Source organism: Mytilus californianus, unplaced genomic scaffold (genome assembly GCF_021869535.1).
Source record: "Mytilus californianus isolate M0D057914Y unplaced genomic scaffold, xbMytCali1.0.p SCAF_6, whole genome shotgun sequence".
NCBI classification, from domain to species: domain Eukaryota; kingdom Metazoa; phylum Mollusca; class Bivalvia; order Mytilida; family Mytilidae; genus Mytilus; species Mytilus californianus.
In genome coordinates this window covers 80,507,235-80,528,191 of record NW_026262712.1, presented here as the reverse complement: position 1 = coordinate 80,528,191, position 20,957 = coordinate 80,507,235, and the positions used below count along the sequence as shown (strand labels likewise).

The window sequence follows — 20,957 nt, the reverse complement described above, 5'->3', positions numbered from 1 at the left end:
ACTTTGCCAAAACAACGAAATTAAATGTCCACAAAAATGCTAGTTTTCCTCAATCCACGAAAATTGGTACCCACGAAATTAAATAAATCCACAGTATATTAAATATATTAAGCATCAAAATTCACAAACTTAAACCAATACAAATTGAGGTAGATTATTTGACCTATTGGTCTTGTTCTAACCTTTTCAGGACTTCCATCTTGGTGTTCTACACTAAAATTTCCTGTTATTGGTGGGTTGGATATAATCATAACACCATCTGTTGATATAGGTCGGAAACATGTCTGTTGAGCACACAACTTAAGAGTGGTACGGTACTTGAACCCTGGGTTCATAGTGAGTTCATTGGTACTGACACTAAAACTTGTAGAATTTATGTACTCATAGTTTCTGAACACAGTCCAGGTGGTAGCTGGAAATAAATGTAACTTGTCAGTATAACAAAATTACCTTAAAAAGCAAAAATTAATACAACCCTTAATCTAAAAATATATCATTCAAACTGTGAAAAGTCAAATTATCTTGTGAAAAAGCATTTCATCTTTACATTAAGGTCAAATTAAGCTGTAACTGAATAAAAAAAATATTTGCTTTTATCCAAACCTTAAAGAGTGCAAAAAATAGTCTAACTACACAGAGAGGTAATGAAAACACAAAGGGACAGTATTAAACATTTTTTGCTATTAAGAAATAACTCAAAACAAAAATTATTCATTTCACAATAATGTCAATCAAAGCTTAAAATCCCCCCATTGCATTCTTAATTTTCAGAATAATTATCATATTTCAAAACCTATCTCACCAGAAACTTGTGACCTCTGTTCAACCTTGAAATAAGCATCAGGTGTATACAATTGTGCTGATGAAGGAATAGTCCAGTAAGCACTCAGGGTATTAGTAGAGGATTGTACATCTATGTCATCTTCACATGGTACCCTATGATCCTACAAAACATAAGCAAGGCCTTGTTACATGGCATTAGCAACTACATATATATCAAACACTTATTTACAATTGTATTACATTTTTTGTACCAAGGTGTATTCATATCAATATTCAGGTCTTGTCTGACAGTAAATCATTGCAATACAAAGACAGAGAAAATTTAGTCAGAAAGATCAAAGGCAAACTAGTTACTAGTTAAATACAGGTAATAAAATGATAATTATAATACTTACATGTTCATGATGTGAGAATGTTTCACCTGAAAAATAAAAAACTTATAATGCAGAATCTTAAATAAATTTCAGTGAAAAAAAGTAAAAACTTACTGATCTAACATTATTTTCAGTCATAAAAATATCTTTAAATAAATAAATCATTACCATAGAAAATACTTTTAAAAAAACATACTGTTGATTGATTGATTGGTTTATTTTTTTAAATTGTTATTTTTCATTGTGGTCTGAGGAAAAATGTATTATCATAAATATTTGATTTTGTGGTTTCCCAAAAATTTGCAATAGACCATAGAGAAAATGTGTACTTTGTTGAATATGCAACTTCTTTGTACACCTTCACCCATGAAATCCATAATAAACTGTTATCACAGAAATATGTCTTGCCTTTTTGTAATTTTGATAATGCAAATGTTGAAATTAAAATAGCAATACTTTAACATGTAGTTTATGCAAATATTCAAAGTCAATGAACCATGACTGAAGGTACAGTTTGGCTAAACAATCTCCATGGAAATTTGATGTGCCAATGCAAATACAACTACATACCAAATATCATTGACTTTAATATCATAAGTCGTTCTCTTTAAACAAACCTAAACACAAACATTAACTTGTAAACTATGACAAGTTTCAAAGTTAATGAACCATGATGAGGGGGTGGGGCTATATAATCTCCATGGAAACGAGACTTGCAAATGGCAATAAATTTGCATACCAAATATCATTGACTTAACATTAGCGGTTCATCTTAAACTGATCTAATCACAAGCTAATACATGTAAACTAAGCAAAAGTTTCAAAGTCAATAGACCATGACTAAGGGGGCTGGGCCAAATAATCTCCATGGAAATGAGATATGCCAATGCTAATACAACTGCATACCAAATATCATTGACATAACACTAGTGGTTTACCATCAACTAGACCTAATCACAAACTAATACATTGTTGACGCCGCCGGCAATGCCGGAAACAGCATACCTATGTCTCGACTCTGTCATGGCGAGACAAAAATGTGTGCCCATGAATAATCATGAATCAACAGGTAGATTTGACAATAAAATGTCACAATTCTCTTGTTTTTTTCTCTAAAAGTCTTCAGCTGACTGGAAATATATCTTCTAAATATATACCAATTAAGTTTTGATATAAAACATGTAGTATTTTTTCATTTAGACTTACTAGATAGATTACAAGGAATACCATCATAGATTGCAATACCAAGTAATGTCTCATATTCTTGTACTATGGTAACACCATCAGATGATACTGAAGTACTGCCAACTGATGTTGCAGCTGTCACCGTAAAATAATATTTCTGAGAGAGAAAAACAAACACTATAAATATTCTTTATATATTAAACTACTGTTCAGTGACATAGGAAGTTTTCAAAATCATAAAAATTGGAATTTCATTAAAAAAAATTTGATCACTGCATTGGGCAGTATAATTATATTTACAGGTACATAAGATCAAGCTATTTTCATTTGTTCTTCAACATGATCAAATCAGGTCTGAAACCATTGGGAGTTTGGCAGATGACCTTGTGAATGGACATCTCATTTAAAAGGACCTGTGAACTTTAAAAATGTATAAAAACTGTTTATTTAAATGTTTTATTAGCTAAAAAGTGATCTGATGATTCTATTTTTAAACATGATCTTGTGACCTAAGGAGGTACCCTAATGGCATCCCTTATTTAAAGGATAGCAGAAAATTACAAACATGTTGTAGCTTTATTGGCCATGAGCTTTTAAATTATTTGCAAGAAATCTTTGCACTTAAAATAAATTTTCTTCATCCAATAAACCCCTAAATCAAGCAACACTTAATATATCAGATTCAACATACATTAATGAGAATAAAACCATTGAAGTATTTCAAAATACAAACCTGAAATGTACTAAGCGAAAGTCCAGATTGTTTATGATATGTACTGGTTCCCACATTTTCACTATTTATCACATCATTCCCTCCTTTTGTAGTTCCTATACTTATTGTATAGGTAACAGTTAGATGTGGATGATCAAATCCTGACCAGCGGGCCACAAGTGTTGAGAGATCAGTGTGGAAATCAACATCCTGTATATCCTATAAATGTAATTTTAGACCATGGTAAAAAAAATATATTGTACAATACATGTACTTGCATGGAATAAACAAAAAGAACACATCAATTTAGTAATCAGGTAATTTCATATATTTTACCTACTATGGCTGTGCTTGTAATTATCAATGAATGAAATTTAACTTTAGACCTGTTAAAAATACCTTCCATTTAAAAAAAGAGCTAAGGTATAATATTTCTGTGGAATAACATTTAGTTTGTGTTTTTAAGCTAGATTTTATCTAACATCAATCAATGCCAATATATTGTACAGTCAACTCCAATTAATCACATATCGCTTTATTCAATAATTCGGTTAATTGCATAACTTTTTCCTGCACAAAACCATTTCCCATTCATCTAATGTTAAATTATACGGTTATATGCATAGCCTAACAAGTGGCCTTTCGGTTAATTGCATAGAAAAAAATCGGCAGCTAAATTATTAAAACTGACGAGATTTTTGACAGGAAACGGCAATTTGGTAAGTATATTTTTCTTGAATGCATTCTTATTTTTGTTACTATTTCATATTCACTATTGTGATATTTAAATTAAAGAACCTTAGTGAGCGCGCTCACATACCCCACGTCCCCACATTGTCACTGGAGAAATAAAATAATTGTAAGAAAAAAAAATTGTATAAGAAAAAAAAATTGAATCATAATTTCCTGTCGATATGCACATCTACATAGTATGTCCTTATTATCTACAAAGTTTCATGAAATTCTGTTGTGTGGTTTCAGAGGAGTTGCGATGAAAAACTGTTGCAGAGGTATATTGAAGCAAATAAGTTCAAAGGGGCATAACTCCTAGAAAAAAAATTGAATCATAATTTCCTGTCGTTATGCACATCTACCTAGTATGTCCCTATTATCTACAAAGTTTCATGAAATTCTGTTGTGTGGTTTCAGAGGAGTTGCGATGACAAACTGTTGCAGAGGTATATTGAAGCAAATAAGTTCAAAGGGACGTAACTCCTAGAAAAAATATTGAATCATAATTTCCTGTCGATATGCACATCTACCTAGTATGTCCTTATTATCTGAAAAGATTTCATGAGATTCTGTTGTGTGGTTTGAGAGGAGTTGCGATGACAAAAGGTTGCAGTAGTATATTGGGCAAATAAGTTCAAAGGGGCGTAACTCCTGGAAAAAAAATTGAATCGTAATTTCCTGTCGATAAGCACATCTACGTAGTATGTCCTTATTATCTACAAAGTTTCATGAAATTTTGTTGTGTGGTTTCAGAGGAGTTGAGATGACAAACTGTTGCATAGTACATTAAAGTAAATAAGTTCAAAGGGCATAACTACTAGAAAAAAAATTGAATCGTAATTTCCTGTCGATATGCACAACTACATAGTATGTCCTTATTATTTAAAAAGGTTTCATGAAATTGTGTTGTGTGGTTTGAGAGGAGTTGCGATGACAAGAAACAGGACTGACGGACTGACGGACGGACAGACAGACGGACGGGTCAAAAACATTATACCCTCCGCAACTTGTGCGTGGGGTATAATAAAGTTTTATAACAGTTTCTTTCGTGTTTATTTGATGGGATATTGATTAATAACCCTGGATGTGTACACAGATGAAGTTTCCCTTGTTCTATTTTAACCCTCGAGGACATAAAATGTTAAACAGGTAATTGTTGTAAAAACACGACCATTTTCTACCAAAAAGTGTTAATTATTGATTAGATTTGAAACATGTCCATAGATTACATTTGGGTGAATTTTAAAAACAATGACTCCTGCAATTCACTTTGAAAGACCATCCGATGAGTACACTCGTAATTCATCTTGGGCTGAATTGCATTCAGGTTAAACATTACAGGGCATTTATATATGGTTTATGATTTTCATACATCAAACATTTTTCTTTTAATTGTTGAAAAGTGCATTTACTTCTAATTATCATATTTTCTCATGTTCAACACGCGTCAAGCAAATAACTCGTTAAGGGCCCCTTTACTGCTTTGCATATACGAAAACTATCTAGTGTTACATCACTGTGCCAGCGATACATATTTTTTTTGCACACCAAAGGCACTACATTACACATTTATTATTAACAAAGACAATAAACTGTGTAGAATTGTTGAACAGTTTTTTAATCAAAACATGATAATGTTTCATTGAACATACGGGTCATACAAACAAATCTATTCTTAGAACAATTGGTTTTATTTTTATATCTAAGGTAAAGGAAACATCAGTACACAAAAAAACTAAAACAAAATGTGTTTATAAACTTTATTGAAAGAATTGAAAAACAATAACACATATGACATCAGTTACATAACTTTTATTAGAATAAATCATCATTCAACACATTCCAAGTGGATCACGGCTCTTTTTCAGGGATTTCCTTGACTGATCTTTACTTTCAATGATAATTAACTCCGTAATTTTGCATTTCGGATATAAGCATACACCGCTTAATTGCATAATTTTGTCTGACAAATAGGCTATGCAAATACACCGGAATCAACTGTATTATTTTATGAAAGGTAGAATGTCTGAAACTGCTGATTAACAGCAATAATTTGCAGTCATACTCATAAAGCAAGCTATTAATTGAGTTTGATATCTAATACACAGGCATCTAAAGGAAAGATTTATCAAATCTTTAAGAGAAACAATTTGCACACATAACCAAGAATCAAGTCATCAGCTGGATTCAATATTTAATACAATAAATATCCATATAATTTGCAATTGTTAAGTTACAAGTCTTACCAATGAGATATTAGCCTCACATACCTTTTTCAATGAATACAAACTTAGTCATAACAGTATAGGAATGCTTTATCAACAGTACAGATACACTAACATAGATAGAACATTATCTAGAAAAAAAGACCTGTGAGGCAAAAAGAATCTATAAAAATGTTTCTATCTTTAAATGTTTTTATCATTATTCTTATAGGAGTATTTGTAACAGCACTAACTTTTTATACAAAAAGTTATGTGAATGATTTGTAACCATTATTCTTTTAGTTCATTTATTTAAACATATGTTCCCAGTTGTGAAATCTGTCAGTCAGACATGTACCACTTACAATCATTCCATATACCAAATTTAGTTGACTCATTGCTTATAGTATCTGAGAAATAGACCAAACTACAAAAAACTTAACATTGTTCAATGAACCATGAAATCGAAGACAAGGTCAGATGAAATCTGTCAGTCTGACATGCACATACTTGCCAACCTTGTAAAAACTAATCACAAACTACTTACCTTAAGGGCTTTTGCTGTTCGTCCATATAGAAAAATAAACAATGGCGACAATACAATCACTTCGAAATTTTCGGTATTTTTTGTCTAATAATGAAAAAACCCGAGAATCTCGATATCACTAACGACCAAAAAATCAAAACAACGAAAAAGCGTGTAATTGCGTGTAAAGTGGCGAAATGCGTGTACACGCCATGTGACAAAATCCTTGCGTGTAAACCGTTGAAAAAGCGTGTAATACACGTAAATATCATGTCAGTTGGCAACAATGGACATGCACCCCTTACAATCATTCCATACACCAAATATAGTTGACTTATTGCTTATAGTATCTGAGAAATAGACCAAACCACAAAAAACTAAATATTGTTCAATGAACCATGAAATTGAGGTCAAGGTCAGATCAAATCTGTCAGTCGAACATGTACCCATTACAATCATTCCATACACCAAATATAGTTGACTTATTGCTTATAGTATCTGAGAAATAGACCAAACCACAAAAACTAAACATTGTTCAATGAACTATGAAATTGAGGTCACGGTCAGAAGAAACCTGTCAGTCAGACATGTACTTCTTACACCAAATATAGTTGACCTAATGCTTATAGTATCTGAGAAATAGACAAAACCACAAAAACTTAACATTGTTCAATGAACCATTAAAATTGAGGACAAGGTCAGATGAAATCTGTCAGTCGGACGTGTACTCCATACATTATCATTCAATACACCAAATATAGTTGACCTATTGTATACAGTATCCGAGATACGGACTTGACCATGTAACTTTAACCTTGGTCACTGATCCATTGAATAAGGTTGCCACTGGATTGTAATACCTATGTTTCGCATACCGAAAGTCGCAGGCAACACAAAAATGAAAGACAATATATTCACCTGTAAAGGCAATGGATCACTCACAACATAATCCTGCAAAGATAAAAGCATTTATTCATATTTAGTATATAAATTACAGGTACACATATTTATGATTTTATAAATACAAAATATTAGCATACCTAAACTCAGGTAGAAAAGTTTTTCTGAAGCTAAAAGCAAAACACTTCATCACTGTCTCAGACTATTTCTTTTTAATGTTTAAAATTTAAATCTGTTGTGTGTTAGAGACTTGAAATTTTATCTGAAATGCATTATAACTTTAATCAAATGCTCTGCTGGGCGCAGCTTCATACGACCGCAGAGGTTGAACCCTGAACAGTTAGGGCAAGTATGGACACAACATTCAAGCTTGATATAACTCTGAATTTGGATTACGATTAAATATTTGACACAGCATAGGTTTCTGACACAGAATGGATGTGGTCTAAGAACTTAAAATTTTTTAATTTACCTATTCAAACCATATCATTATTATTTGCTTTTATATATAAATCAGAAATAACCAATTTAAGGAAAAAAAGGAAAAAAAATCCCCCCCCCCCAATTTTTTCAATCCCCTTATGATTCATCACCCCCAAACTCAATCCCAGCCTTCCCTTTGTGGTATGGTACCTTGCAGTACAATTTCAGAGAGATCCATATACTTGAACACAAGTTATTGTCTGGAAACTAGAAAAATGCTTGCTTTTTTGCCCCTTTTTGGCCCCAAATTCCTAAACGTTTAGGGCAATTACCCCCAAACTCAAACCCAGCTTTTCCTTTGTGATATGGAACCTTGTAGTACAATTTCATAAAGATCCATACACTTACACACAAGTTATTGTCCTGAAACTAGAAAAATGCTTGTTTTTTGCCCCTTTTTGGCCCCTAATTCCTAAAATTTTGAGGCAATTACCCCCAAAATCAATCCCAGCCTTCCCTTTGTGATATGGAACCTTGTGGTACAATGTCAGAGAGATCCATACACTTGAACACAAGTTATTGTCTGGAAACTAGAAAAATGCTTATTTTTGGCCCATTTTTGGCCCCTTATTCCTAAAAATTTTGAGCAATTACCCCCAAACTCAATTCCAGCTTTCCCTTTGTGATATGGAACCTTGTGGTACAATGTCAGAGAGATCTAACACTTGAACACAAGTTTTTGTTTGGAAACTAGAAAAATGCTTATTTTTGGCCCATTATTCCTAAACATTTTGGGCAATTACCCCCAAACTCAATTCCAGCTTTCCCTTTGTGATATGGAACCTTGTAGTACAATTTTGGAAAGATCCATACACTTACACACAAATTATTGTCATGAAACTAGAAATGCTTGTTTTTTGCCCCTTTTTTGGCCCTTAACTCCTACAATTTTGAGGCAATTACCCCCAAAATCAATCCCAGCATTCCCTTTGTGATATGGAACCTTGTGGTACAATGTCAGAGAGATCCATACACTTACACAAGCTATTGTCCAGAAACTACAAACATGCTTGTTTTTGGCCCCTAATTCCTAAACTGTTGGTACCATAACCCCCAAAATCAATCCCAACCTTCCTTTTGTGGTATTGAACCTTATGGTAAAATTTCATAGAGATCCATTCACTTAAACTAAAGTTAGAGTGCGAAAACCAATGTGTCTTCGGACGACGACAACGAAGACGCCAACGTCATACCAATATACGACTGCAAAATTTTTTTGCTGTCGTATAAAAATCATACTAAATTGCACTTAGATTATTTCTAAAATCTTTGTCCCTACTGAGTTTCCTTGAAATATTGGTCACTGTCCATTTTATCAGATAAATAAGAAAACAACTTACACGATCAGGCTCTATATCAAACACTACACCTTCAGCAGGAAGTTGTACATTATGGATGTAAGGTCCAGATGACATAATCTTAACCAGGCCTGCAGTGTTGGTCACTTTGATGGACACATAATACTTATGATTACCATGGAGAGACCAGTCCAAGGTTGTTACCATTACAGCAGTACAGGTTGGTGTTACAATGTCTGTACATGTACCTCCTCCTGATAGAGGCATGTATTGTTGTATCTGTGTACCTAATGTTGCGTCACCTGAAAATATTATATATATATAAAGATATGAAAAAATGTGAGAAAATACATATCTAATCGCACAATAAACTTCAATAAAATCTTCAATTTATTTTTTAAATTCCTTTGAGACAGGACAACTATTTATTACTTAAGCACTTAGCAGTTTTGAGAAAAATGAAACTAAAATGAGAACGAACTTTGTTTAGTCTTAGATGCATGATTTTTTTTTATTAGTTGTTATTGGCTTTGAACTAGCTGTCAGTAACTGCAAGTACTCTCAGATCTGTGCTAAGTGTCTTTTTGTTGTTGGGATGTACAAGTACATGTCCACGTCCACTTTGTGTTTTTGTTAGATGTATTTCTATTTGTATCCATCTGATGAGTTAAGCCTTTTTCAACTGAATTTTATACTTTGTTCTTATGTTGTACTGTTACACCACTGTCCCAGATTAAGGGGAGGGTTGGTACCTTCAAACTAGTTTAACCCGCTACATTCTATATGTGCCTGTCCCAAGTCAGGAGCCTGTATTTCAGTGGTTGTCATTTGTTGCTGTGTTACATATTTGTTTTTTTAGTTCATTATTTTGAACATAAATTAGGCCGTTAGTTTTCTAATTTGAATTGTTTTACATTTGTCATTTCGGGGCATTTTATAGCTGACTATGCGGTATGGGCTTTGTTCATTGTTGAAGGCCGTCTGGTGACCTATAGTTGTTAATTTCTGTGTCATTTGGTCTATTGTGGAGAGTTGTCTCATTGGCATTCATACCACATATTCTTTTTATATTTGAGACACATGTCCAAATACTCTGACCTATAATTTGTGAGCTCTTTATTTGGGACTTCCAAGTGCTACAGTAAAACACTAGAAAGTTGAAATATAAAACCTTGCCACTTTTACCTATAGCAAATTCATAATTGATGTCAAATGGTTCTTCACTGTCTGAGAATGCTCCACTGGTCCACTCTGCAACAAGATACTGATCAGAAAGGGACAGTGTTATAGTCCCTGAGAAATCTGGTGGTGTGGTGTCCATAAAGCAAGGTCCAATAGACTGCAAGTACAGATATACTTCTTATTCTTAAATTTTTAAATTAGATTACAGACTATATTATTGTATGTTTGGGTAAACAGTTCAAATAATGAAATGAATGTTATTTGTTTGCAGGTGTACATTTTGCTCTATGAGGGTCTGGATGGGGTTTACAGCATAGAAAATAATGAGCGAAATTTTTTAAGAATAAGGAAAAATGAGCAAAAAAATCAAATAGAGAATAATGGGGTGCTAAAACATAAAGAGGGGAGAATAATGGGCAAAAAAAAACTTATACAGAAAAATGGTCTAAAAAATTACAGAATAAAGAAATGAAGAACACCCCGTCTAGATCCTCCTATATATGGTTTTTCTGCTTTTCTTGAACTAATTTTGGTATTGATAACATTTATCAAACATTCAAATGACTAGAAACAAATATATATTGAACATTTCCTACATAAAATTCGTTAAATAAAAAATACCTACCACAAGACCTTCGACGTTGGATCCACTTATTCCTTTAATGATGATATAAAATTCTGTTCCATCAGGAATATCTGCATGTTGTATTCTAATATGTGGATTCTGGTTGGTAGTGATAAAGTGCATTAAATCTGGAGCAGTACTACCTGCAGTAGATGACAGTCCTACTTCATAATCATAGATTTTAGCTGGTAAATCATCTACAATCCATGATACTGAAAACTGAAACAAACAAAAAAATGTTAAAGAATATATATTAAAAAATCACATACTGCAAACGAATATAATAGGTAATATATGATTTACCATGAGTAAAATCAATGTGATAAGATAAAACAAATACTTTAAAAATACAAAAAAAGATTACATATATATATGCTTGATGATTTTCATTGTGACTTTTATGTTGTTTCAGAAATAATTCTTTCATGACATGCTGTATGCTTATTTTAACATCATTGGACATTATATTTGTTAATATCTTTACATAAAGAGTAAGCAAGGTGTAAAATGATGACACATATAATGCCTACCTATTTTAAAATGAGCAAAGAGTATGTCATGAAAGAATTATTGTGATTCCAAATGGAAAATTCCTAACTTCTTTCATCGGAAGTAGACCTATAAGACACCTTCCAAAGTCAATAATTTTGATTTGATAAAGCAAAAATGTTTAAAAAAACAAACTTTTTTATGACTACAAAGTGAACAATAAACATAGGAACTATTTTGTTTTAAATATGTACTACTTTCCAGTATGTTCTTTTAGACCAGGCCCGATTTGGTGGTGTTACATCTTACCAAGTCTACCCGAATTATTTTGGCAAAGAATTCTGCTCAAACAAGTGCTAGGGGCCATCTTAAACTTGCAGTGAGGTGAGAGTTTTCTTGCTCCGTGTTGGAGGCCACACTGTGACTTTGAGATGAAGAACAGCAATAAAAGCACTGTTCCTTTGCTTTTTGCTTGTATTTTGCTGTCTATGTACTGATTTTGTGTCAAGGATGAATACACCAAATGCTATTGTTTTTCCATTAAATTCTTACACATTTACTTTTTTAAAAGATTTTTTGTATTTCCTTCCAAGCAATGCCATAAAATTAGTAGATTTTGATCTTTGGCATCATTAAAATAACAAAATGTATGAACAATTCTCCAATTTTTTGTAACACTTCTACTAGGAGGAATGTTTAACAACCTTGACTACCCATGAGGTCTTGCACGGTTGGTGTTGTGACACTGAGCACATGTACCTCATGTTTTCATGGAATTAGAACACACAGCTTTGTTTCCAAAGCCAAAAAAGAGTGTCATAAAAGATTTATAGTGTTTACACTCAGATTTTCAATCCACTTTTTTCATTTATTTCCAAACTCATCCTATAATGAACTGTAGATATCAATTTTGATTAATGTTTATTGCTAGGTTCATGCCTCACTGACCTCTCTGATATTTATCCCGTCTCCATATGCATTTTATTGTTGTAACAGAGATGCATAGGCTGAAAGTAATTTTGGAGAAAAAAAAATATTATCTTATTATTGAACATATCCAATGCATGTTTTCATATGTTTTACACTTCAAATACTAAAATCATCCTACCATATTAGAAGTAGACATAGATAGACCAGAACTTGTTGGAGCTCCTGTAGAGTTCTCACAAAACACATTTCCATCAACTTCTACAGCTGATTCATTTTCATATCTCTGTACAGGATAAAGATCAAGATCAGTCTTCTCTGTAGCCTTGGTACTGCAAATATATAACATTTGGTCAAATATATTTTATAGACAAAGATCAAGACTTATATTTTTTTGCAACTATTGACAGCAACTATATAACATTTTGTCAAATATGAAATTGAATATCAATAAAATTCATACTGCAAAATTATAGTTATCTTGATAATTTTAACGGATAAAAATGAAGATTACTGTTTGCCTTTTCTGTAGCCTTTAAACTATACATGTGAAACTATGTTCTTATCTCGTGAAAATTACATATTAACATTTAAATGAGGAATTCTTGGATATGGCAGCTTACAAAAGAACAGTGAACCCTGTCTAAAGTGAATTCTTATTAAGTTCCATCTACAATAAATATTCTTAAAATTTTAGCATCCCCAAATACATTTAACCTGTCTAATGTGAACAAAATATTTAGTGCGGAGGTGGTCCTGTTTCAAACTTTCACTATACATCACTGTATTTGTGTTTATATATCACCTGCATTCTGGTGTATGATTGGCTATCAATCTGAGAGTTCTGTCTGACGACAAAATCCAATAGTTCGTCTTGGCAACATCTGTAACAAGCCCTCCCTTTACAACAGTATTATTCACAGTAACTTCTTTAATTGTTGGTACTGTTGTATCTATGGTAACACCGTCAGAACACACAGGATCAGAGTGATCTAATGCTCTGTTGTATGCCACGACAGTAAAGTAGTATGTTCCTATTCCGGGAGCTGTGTAGGTTCCAAAGGTTTCATAGGTTTCTACAACCTGTAATGATTAATATAACAGTAAAACTCCTAAAAACATTAAAACATGATTATTTATTACCTGAAAACCATATATTTATGTTTGTAGTCAGTTACCATAGTTACTATGATATGTTTTTCAAAGAGTGTTGACTGTAAATTCATAAATTGTTGTGAGCATTTATTACTTCCATGGTTAAACGATGCACAAAAATGCAAAATTGATTATTGCAATATCAGAAAATGCTCCATATAAATAAAGATATCTAAATTTTTAATACAAGTTGTTATTTTAAAGAAACAATTATTCAATCACAATTTTCTGTAATTATGAAAACATGGCAAAAAATTGTGAATTTACAGTAGTTGATACTTTCGAAAATCACAAGAAGACAGTGTGGTTAAAATAAAACTATTGATTGAAAATGAAAATAAAGAAACAGTGGATGTACATGTAAACTGTCCTGATTTTACATGCCACATCCTTGAATTTGTCCACTGAACCAACATTTTTCGATCAAATTATATTTTTAAACAAATGTAATAGACTCTGTTAATGTAAATGGTTGACATTTTTTCCAATAAGAAATGATAATATATATTCTGTGCTAATCTTAAAACAAACTAACAAGGCCCAAGACAGAGAACATTTCAAGTCTTTTGTTTTAAATTTATTGATTTAAATCAAATTAACTTTTCTCAATTCTAAAATATTTCTTGACCAACATTTATCAATCAAGGTCATAAAATTTGTTATCAAACATCCATTTTTTTCATGTTTTTTCACAAAAAACAAAAGTGGAAACAAAATAGGTTTGCACTTGATCTGCCATAGTATTGACAATATACATACATCAGCATGTGTACGATTTAGATCAAAATCTGCCTTGACAGCACAACTGGTTCCTGGTATGTATTGGTAAAACAATACACCACTTTCTTTGTCAAAGAACTGGTCCCAGTATGCTGTTAGAGTGGTTCCTTGTTGATAATCACCTTCTGGACTACCTCTCATGCCATCATGAACCATACCAGTATGTGGAGGTGTAATATCTATGGTGATCTGCAATTTTTTATCATAGATGGAATGACCAAAATATTGCAAAATAAAGCATACTCATGTAAATATTACATCATATTAGTGCAACCTATAACCAGTTACTCAGATAATCTTTCGACTGAGTAACCTTTAAACAGGTATGACAAATAATGTTCCAAGAGAATGTACCCTCGGGGTGAAGAAATATGCTCATTTCTTGGTCTTCTTCCGACCTGCAGTAAAACACTTGCCAAAGTGAGCATCCTTTTGGCTGTGTGTGACATGTGAATTACCAGCCAGGTCTAGTCAGAATGGGGACATTAAATATGATGCCTTGTTTATAGACAAAGTAAAGCTCTTTGCATGTTTATAACCCACCATGCCGGTCGACCCCTATTACAGGACCTCCTTATTGTATTAGTTGTCAATTTGTTCTCATTATGAACATGCATGAAATATTTTCCACTAGGCATTATGCAAACATCAGAACAACAAGTATACACTAAGTTTGCCAAAGTGAGCATCCTTTTGGCTGTGTGTGACATGTGAATTACCAGCCAGGTCTAGTCAGAATGGGGACATTAAATATGATGCCTTGTTAATAGACAATGAATTTCACAATTTTTGAATCAGCATCTTGTTTGAAATATAATAGAGCTTAGAATGTGGATAATTTTAATTTTACATTTACTCATTTTAAGTTAAAATGAAATGAACAAGTAAATCATAATTTGATCAGCTTTACACACTTATACATATTATGTTTACTTAAAATTTTGATTTATTGATTGGTGTTTAATGCCACTTTCAGCACTATTATGCTATTTCGTGGCGGTCAGTTTTTATTGGTGGAGGAAACCAGAGTGCCAGGAGAAAACCACAGACCTTTGGTAGGAAAACTGACAATCCTAGTCAATTAAGATTGGAGTCGAGCACACCTGCCACGTGCGGCATTCGAACTCACAACTTAAGTGCTGACAGGCTAATGATACAGTAGTTCGACTACTTAGACAATTCAGTCACCTTAAAATTTTGTTCCAAGCTGATATACAAATTAAAGTGTCTTCGTGCTAATTAACTTAGGTATAAATGGAGTTATTCATTGTTAATTAAGTCACAAATGTACTGGATAATTGATCTCATTAAGTACCATGATAATCATGTTAAAACATTAGCAATGTGTTTTTTTTTTGTTTTTTTTTAATGATTTCAATATACATTTATACCAAAACTATCAAAATTGAAAAAGTTCCAAATAACCTGTTAATGATTTTGGTATTCGTTATTTGGTCATTACGACAGTTGACCGGTTAACCAATTTACCGTTGACAACACTACATTATATCATAAAACTTGACGAACAAGGAAGTAAATTGTAAAATAGTCTAAATGACAGAAATTCCTTTATTTTGTTTTTATCTACACTTAAAACAAACAATGACCAGTTTTAAAAGTGTTCAGCTTCTTGAAAGAAGGTTTTATCAACTAAACATAAAGAATTGTTCAAATCTATTACAAGTCTTTATCTAAATGCACCTCAAAAGAATTGTCAAAACTTATACAAGTCTTTACCTAAATGCACCTCAAAAGAGCATACATGAAATTTTCAAGATTTGCAGGATACAATATGCAAGAACTTAACATGTAGAAGTTTTCATTATATATCTTTATACATACCTTTTTCCTGAGAACTGTAACCAGTTGTGCATGGTTTGTGACAGATATTTCAATGTAATAGTCAATATCATGTTCTCCTACATCTTTTCCTGTATAAAGCCCTTCACTAGTTTTAACAGCTGGTACAACCTGAAAATGTCTGTGATAACACCCTTCAAAATTTGTACAGTAACAGTTAGCTCCCCTTGGGTAAGTTCCATAAGTTGTCTGACATGCAGTTTCATCCTGAAAAGTCAGTCAATAGAAATTAATTGTCCGAAAATAAAAACATATTATTTAATTCAATCTAAGAATGATGTGTATTCAAACTGAGGTAAAGATTTACATCAATAGGCTGTTGACCGTTACCATTGCAAAGCATTGATTTATAGGTTTCATAACGAATAAGAATTTGATACCCTTCATATCAACTTGAGTTATTTACCCTTCAGAATATATGGAATCATGTTTGAAAAAAAGAAAATTTTTGAGTGAAACGTGTGAGTGTTTTGATTATGACTGAAGAAATCACAAATCTCCATTGCCAAGGGGAAAATGTTACCTTTGAAATCATTGACCCAACAAATAGCCAATGGAAATGTCCCAATTTCGTAACAAATGAATTTGCCGTATATGCCAATCAAATTAACACATTTTTAGTATCACTTATTGGTATCACAATCAATTCAGTGTGATATGAGAAAAATCTCTTTGTGTGGTAAATACAAAAAAGGCCATAACCATAAGAGAAATTACTGTAAAATACCAGAATTTTTTTTCAAAATCTCAATAGGGATTTTCCACAGAAGTGGACCTAATGCATATCTGTATTTTTTGGTCTTATAAACTATGATTTTGAATGAGTATGGATATTCTTAAATTCCACTTTCACTCCTTTTAATGTTTTGTTCAGGTGTTCAGTTCATAAAATGGATTTCAAGAGTTGTGGTAAACAGTTCTCATATGGGGAATTCCTCATAAGTTAGCAAATTTGGCAGGTGTATACTATTGATCATATCTATTACTTTTACATACTATTAATACTTACAGCAGCATGTTGTGTTCCTAGATTTTCATGCCCATGTAGTATATCTGTCCCTGTATAATTATCAAAGATCCTCCAGTACAGAGAGTCTACACCGCTGTGGTAATCATAGGCTATCCATTCAATCCTAAAATGTGTATAAATCATTGAAAAAAGTTATCACTTTAAAAGTGGCTTTTCTAAATTGGTTTCACTTAATTTAATTTAGGCAGGTTTTGTAATTGAACAGTTTAGTATGAATTGGACCATAGATGTTTTTGACAGCATTTTGTTATCTTGCCCAAACTCAACATAACATCACATCAAAAAATCCTATTTTTATTGTTTCCATGTTTATCTGTTCATTGAACAAGAATATGGATAGAGAAGCAGCAAGTGAAATTTGTCTACGTCTTTTTCGTCTTATTTATCAACTTTTAAGTTTGAAATGCGTTTCGTTTTGTTTTTTTATAAACATATATATTTTTTTTTATAGATGTCATAGTCAAAGCAATTTAAACACTAATGGACTAAAATGTCAATTCCAATGTGACTTTGCTTTAGTTGTCAAAAGATTTAGTAATATTTGAACTTTACTTAATGATATAGTTTAATTCTTCACATCTCTAGTTGAGAATATAAGTAAAATTTAGAATCAAAATTATTGAAAATATTTCATCAAGTTTACAGTTGTAGATTTAATACAACAAGTATAAGCAACAAGAATATATTCAATTCAAAATTTAAAGCTTCGCTTACATACTTTGTATTGCACAACTTACAACATTTGCAGACAACAATATAAGCAAATGATCAAATTGGTAGGAAAATTACACCCATAATGATTTTTTCTACTTGTTTGGTTTTTATACCTTACACACTTACGTCATTTCAGTTAGTTCTTTTAAATAATGTACAGAAACATTTAACCGATCTCCTCTTGTCAACCATAGATCATCTATAAAAGGGGGTGTGGTATCTCTATACATAATGATAGTGTCATTGTTAGAGCTACCAATCAAATCTGTTGCTTTTACTGTCATTATCAGTTTGTCTCCGTCATTCCAAACTACATTCAGGACCTCAGATTGTACATGTATATCAGGCATAATAGTCAAATTCTGAGAATCACTAAGGTTTGGAGAAAAAACATCATATCCAACTTCAAATTGCACAATCCCTGAAAATGTAACAAAAATTGAACATTTATATTTTCTGCTCTATCATTTTTTTGCTTTATTACGTCCTTCCAATTATGAAAACTTTATTATTTACCATTAAGCTTGGTACGGGTTAAAACAAATAAAATGTAGGAATGTTTAGATATAAAGATTTCAACAATAAATCAGAGCAAGACTGAGAAATCTCAGACATCTAATAGAAAGACTATAAGTTTCTGTCTGAGAGATACCTGGATATCTTAATCTTAGGAATCTAATATTTCCTAGTCTTGTTGGGGTTTGATTATTTTTCTCAACCAAATGCAACACTGAAATGGATAAAAAAAAATGCATTAGTAAATAGCATGAAAAGAGTTGTTTAAGTGAGAAAGTAAGGATCTTACACCCTCAATCTTACTAGACAAATAAAATCTCAGCCTCCCAATGGTTCAGTTTTTAACCTGTCTAGTCTTATTTGAGTCAGACGTTGATGATAAACTAACCTAGGTGTTTTTTACATTTCTCTCTCTCTTTTTTGTTTTAATTATGACCAGTAATTGATTCTCTTATTCACCCCTTCAACATTCAAATGGATTCAAGTGCTCAAAAATCCAGGTTAAAAGGGGCTGGTATGCTGTTTCATCGTGACAGTTTGGCGACACAGGAGTATATTTAGTCCAAAACAATCACACGACAAATCAATAGATATACAATATATGAAAAATTATTTGCACCTGCTTAAAAGAAAGGAAAAAAAGTGACTTAAACATTAATCTTAAAATAATTATTTGCTCAACATAAAAGTAGGGTAACAGGAAATTTTATTTGTATACTATTATACATAGCAAAAATTTGTTGGTATTCATATTGTTTGTACAATAGTTTACTAATTACAGGATTCAAAACATAAAATGGTCTTTAGTCTACATATTAAAATCCCACCTTACTATCAGCATAAAAAATTATTCAGGAGTTTGGCCATACAACTTGAGCTTAAGGATGTTTGCTACTCTGTTTCAAAATAACAAGCTTTTTAAAAGACTGTTATAAATTGAAAGCATAAGAATAAAGGAACTAAAAAAGCAGAAAATATTGAAGGGTCCGTGTCCTTCTTTTAGAGATATAAGCCATTGAAAATTAGGCTGGAAAAGATTCTCTCTAGATTTTTCATCCATTTATCATTGGTACCTTTTTTCTTTCAAAAACTACAAAAAAAAATATTTTCAAAGATTTTCAAATATGGCTTTTTAAACTATATGTAATAAAATTATGAAAAGAAATGTAGAGGATTGCAGGCAAAATTTATAATGGCACTACATGGATAAAACCAGACGATTTCGAATATCTGGCAAAAATTCAAAAACAAGAGGAGCGAACATCCTAAATCAAATGATTGATTAACATTGCATAAAAAGACTTCATTGGACGAGCTAACCCAATGAATGCTATAAAAAACAGGTCAAACAGTGAAGTTCTAAAAGCAATATTGTACTGTGTATCTATAATTATTGGTTGGATACCAGTTTTCATGGATTTTGTGAGTACAGGTGAACCATGAATTTAAATGTTCAACAAATGACACATTCTCTATAAGGTTGTAAGCAGACTTTGGCAAAACCACGAAATTAAATATCCACGAAACTGCAAGTTTTCCTCAACCCATGAAAACTGGAACCCATGAAAATAAATAAATCCATAGTATTATAAAACATATCATTATTTTTATTTACTTTTAAGCAAGTTGAAATGACTATAACCTAAATGACTATATACCTTGTGTATTATCTATAGCTGCTGTAGTTCTATCTCCATCAAATTCCTCATACACAGTTGAAGCTGTATATGGTTCTATTATCGCTAACCATTTATTTGTCTCATGACGAGTATTAATGAAATGATCTGTCCATGTAATTGTTACTGTACTGGTATCCTGTACAACCCATTTAAAGGAACTATTTTTAGAAGCTTGGGAACATTCCATGGGATTAGCATCTTGAATGTCAACAGCTGATTCATCATCAAAAAATAACAAGGTCCTTGCTGTTCTGGAGTTTCCAACATTTTCAGCATTGTTTGTGTTGTCAAAAGCAGAAAGATGAATAGAGTATACACCTGGTTTTGTAAGTTTAAATCTACCCTATATATATAAAAAAAAATACCACTATTAAATAAATCATATAATTCTATTCAGAACTTGTCACTTGAAAAACAAATTCTGTAAGGTAATAGTGTAGCAAAATAAATGAATACACATTTTCTGAACTTACAGCTTCAAAATTTCAAAACTACAGTAAAAAATTGAATATAAAGGTCAACCTCCAGGACCTGAGAAAATTGACCTTAGAGTAGAGGTGACCATTGATTATCAAAATGTTATTACAGAAGGACAAAAATGTGGATAGTGTCCACATGTGGACACAGATGATGCCCCCGCTTGCATATCATATAGTTATAAAGGGACATAACTAAAGAACGGTAAAAGTGACGCTACCCAAATTTGAACTTGATCTGAGTTTTGTGGTAATAAGCATTGTGTGTCAGTCTCATAACATTTGGTTGAGACTAACTTAAGTAGAGAACAGAAACTAAAAATTCAG

At 32.1% G+C, this 20,957-nt stretch overlaps 1 protein-coding gene across 1 annotated transcript in view; it reads right to left on the bottom strand.

Moving 5' to 3' along the window:
* LOC127704195 (uncharacterized) overlaps positions 1-20,957 on the bottom strand; it is a 112,680-nt gene that overhangs the window by 40,887 nt on the left and 50,836 nt on the right. Inside the window, exons 12-27 of the mRNA XM_052208131.1 lie at positions 20,134-20,497; positions 18,086-18,380; positions 17,225-17,348; positions 16,198-16,422; positions 14,335-14,544; positions 13,226-13,503; positions 12,602-12,752; positions 11,005-11,223; positions 10,383-10,536; positions 9,240-9,499; positions 7,435-7,467; positions 3,076-3,273; positions 2,364-2,499; positions 1,179-1,204; positions 803-944; positions 183-412 (exon numbers count right to left, since the gene is read on the bottom strand). Coding sequence (XP_052064091.1) covers positions 183-412; positions 803-944; positions 1,179-1,204; positions 2,364-2,499; positions 3,076-3,273; positions 7,435-7,467; positions 9,240-9,499; positions 10,383-10,536; positions 11,005-11,223; positions 12,602-12,752; positions 13,226-13,503; positions 14,335-14,544; positions 16,198-16,422; positions 17,225-17,348; positions 18,086-18,380; positions 20,134-20,497 — 3,045 coding nt within the window. The remainder of the gene's footprint in view (positions 1-182; positions 413-802; positions 945-1,178; positions 1,205-2,363; positions 2,500-3,075; positions 3,274-7,434; positions 7,468-9,239; positions 9,500-10,382; positions 10,537-11,004; positions 11,224-12,601; positions 12,753-13,225; positions 13,504-14,334; positions 14,545-16,197; positions 16,423-17,224; positions 17,349-18,085; positions 18,381-20,133; positions 20,498-20,957) is intronic.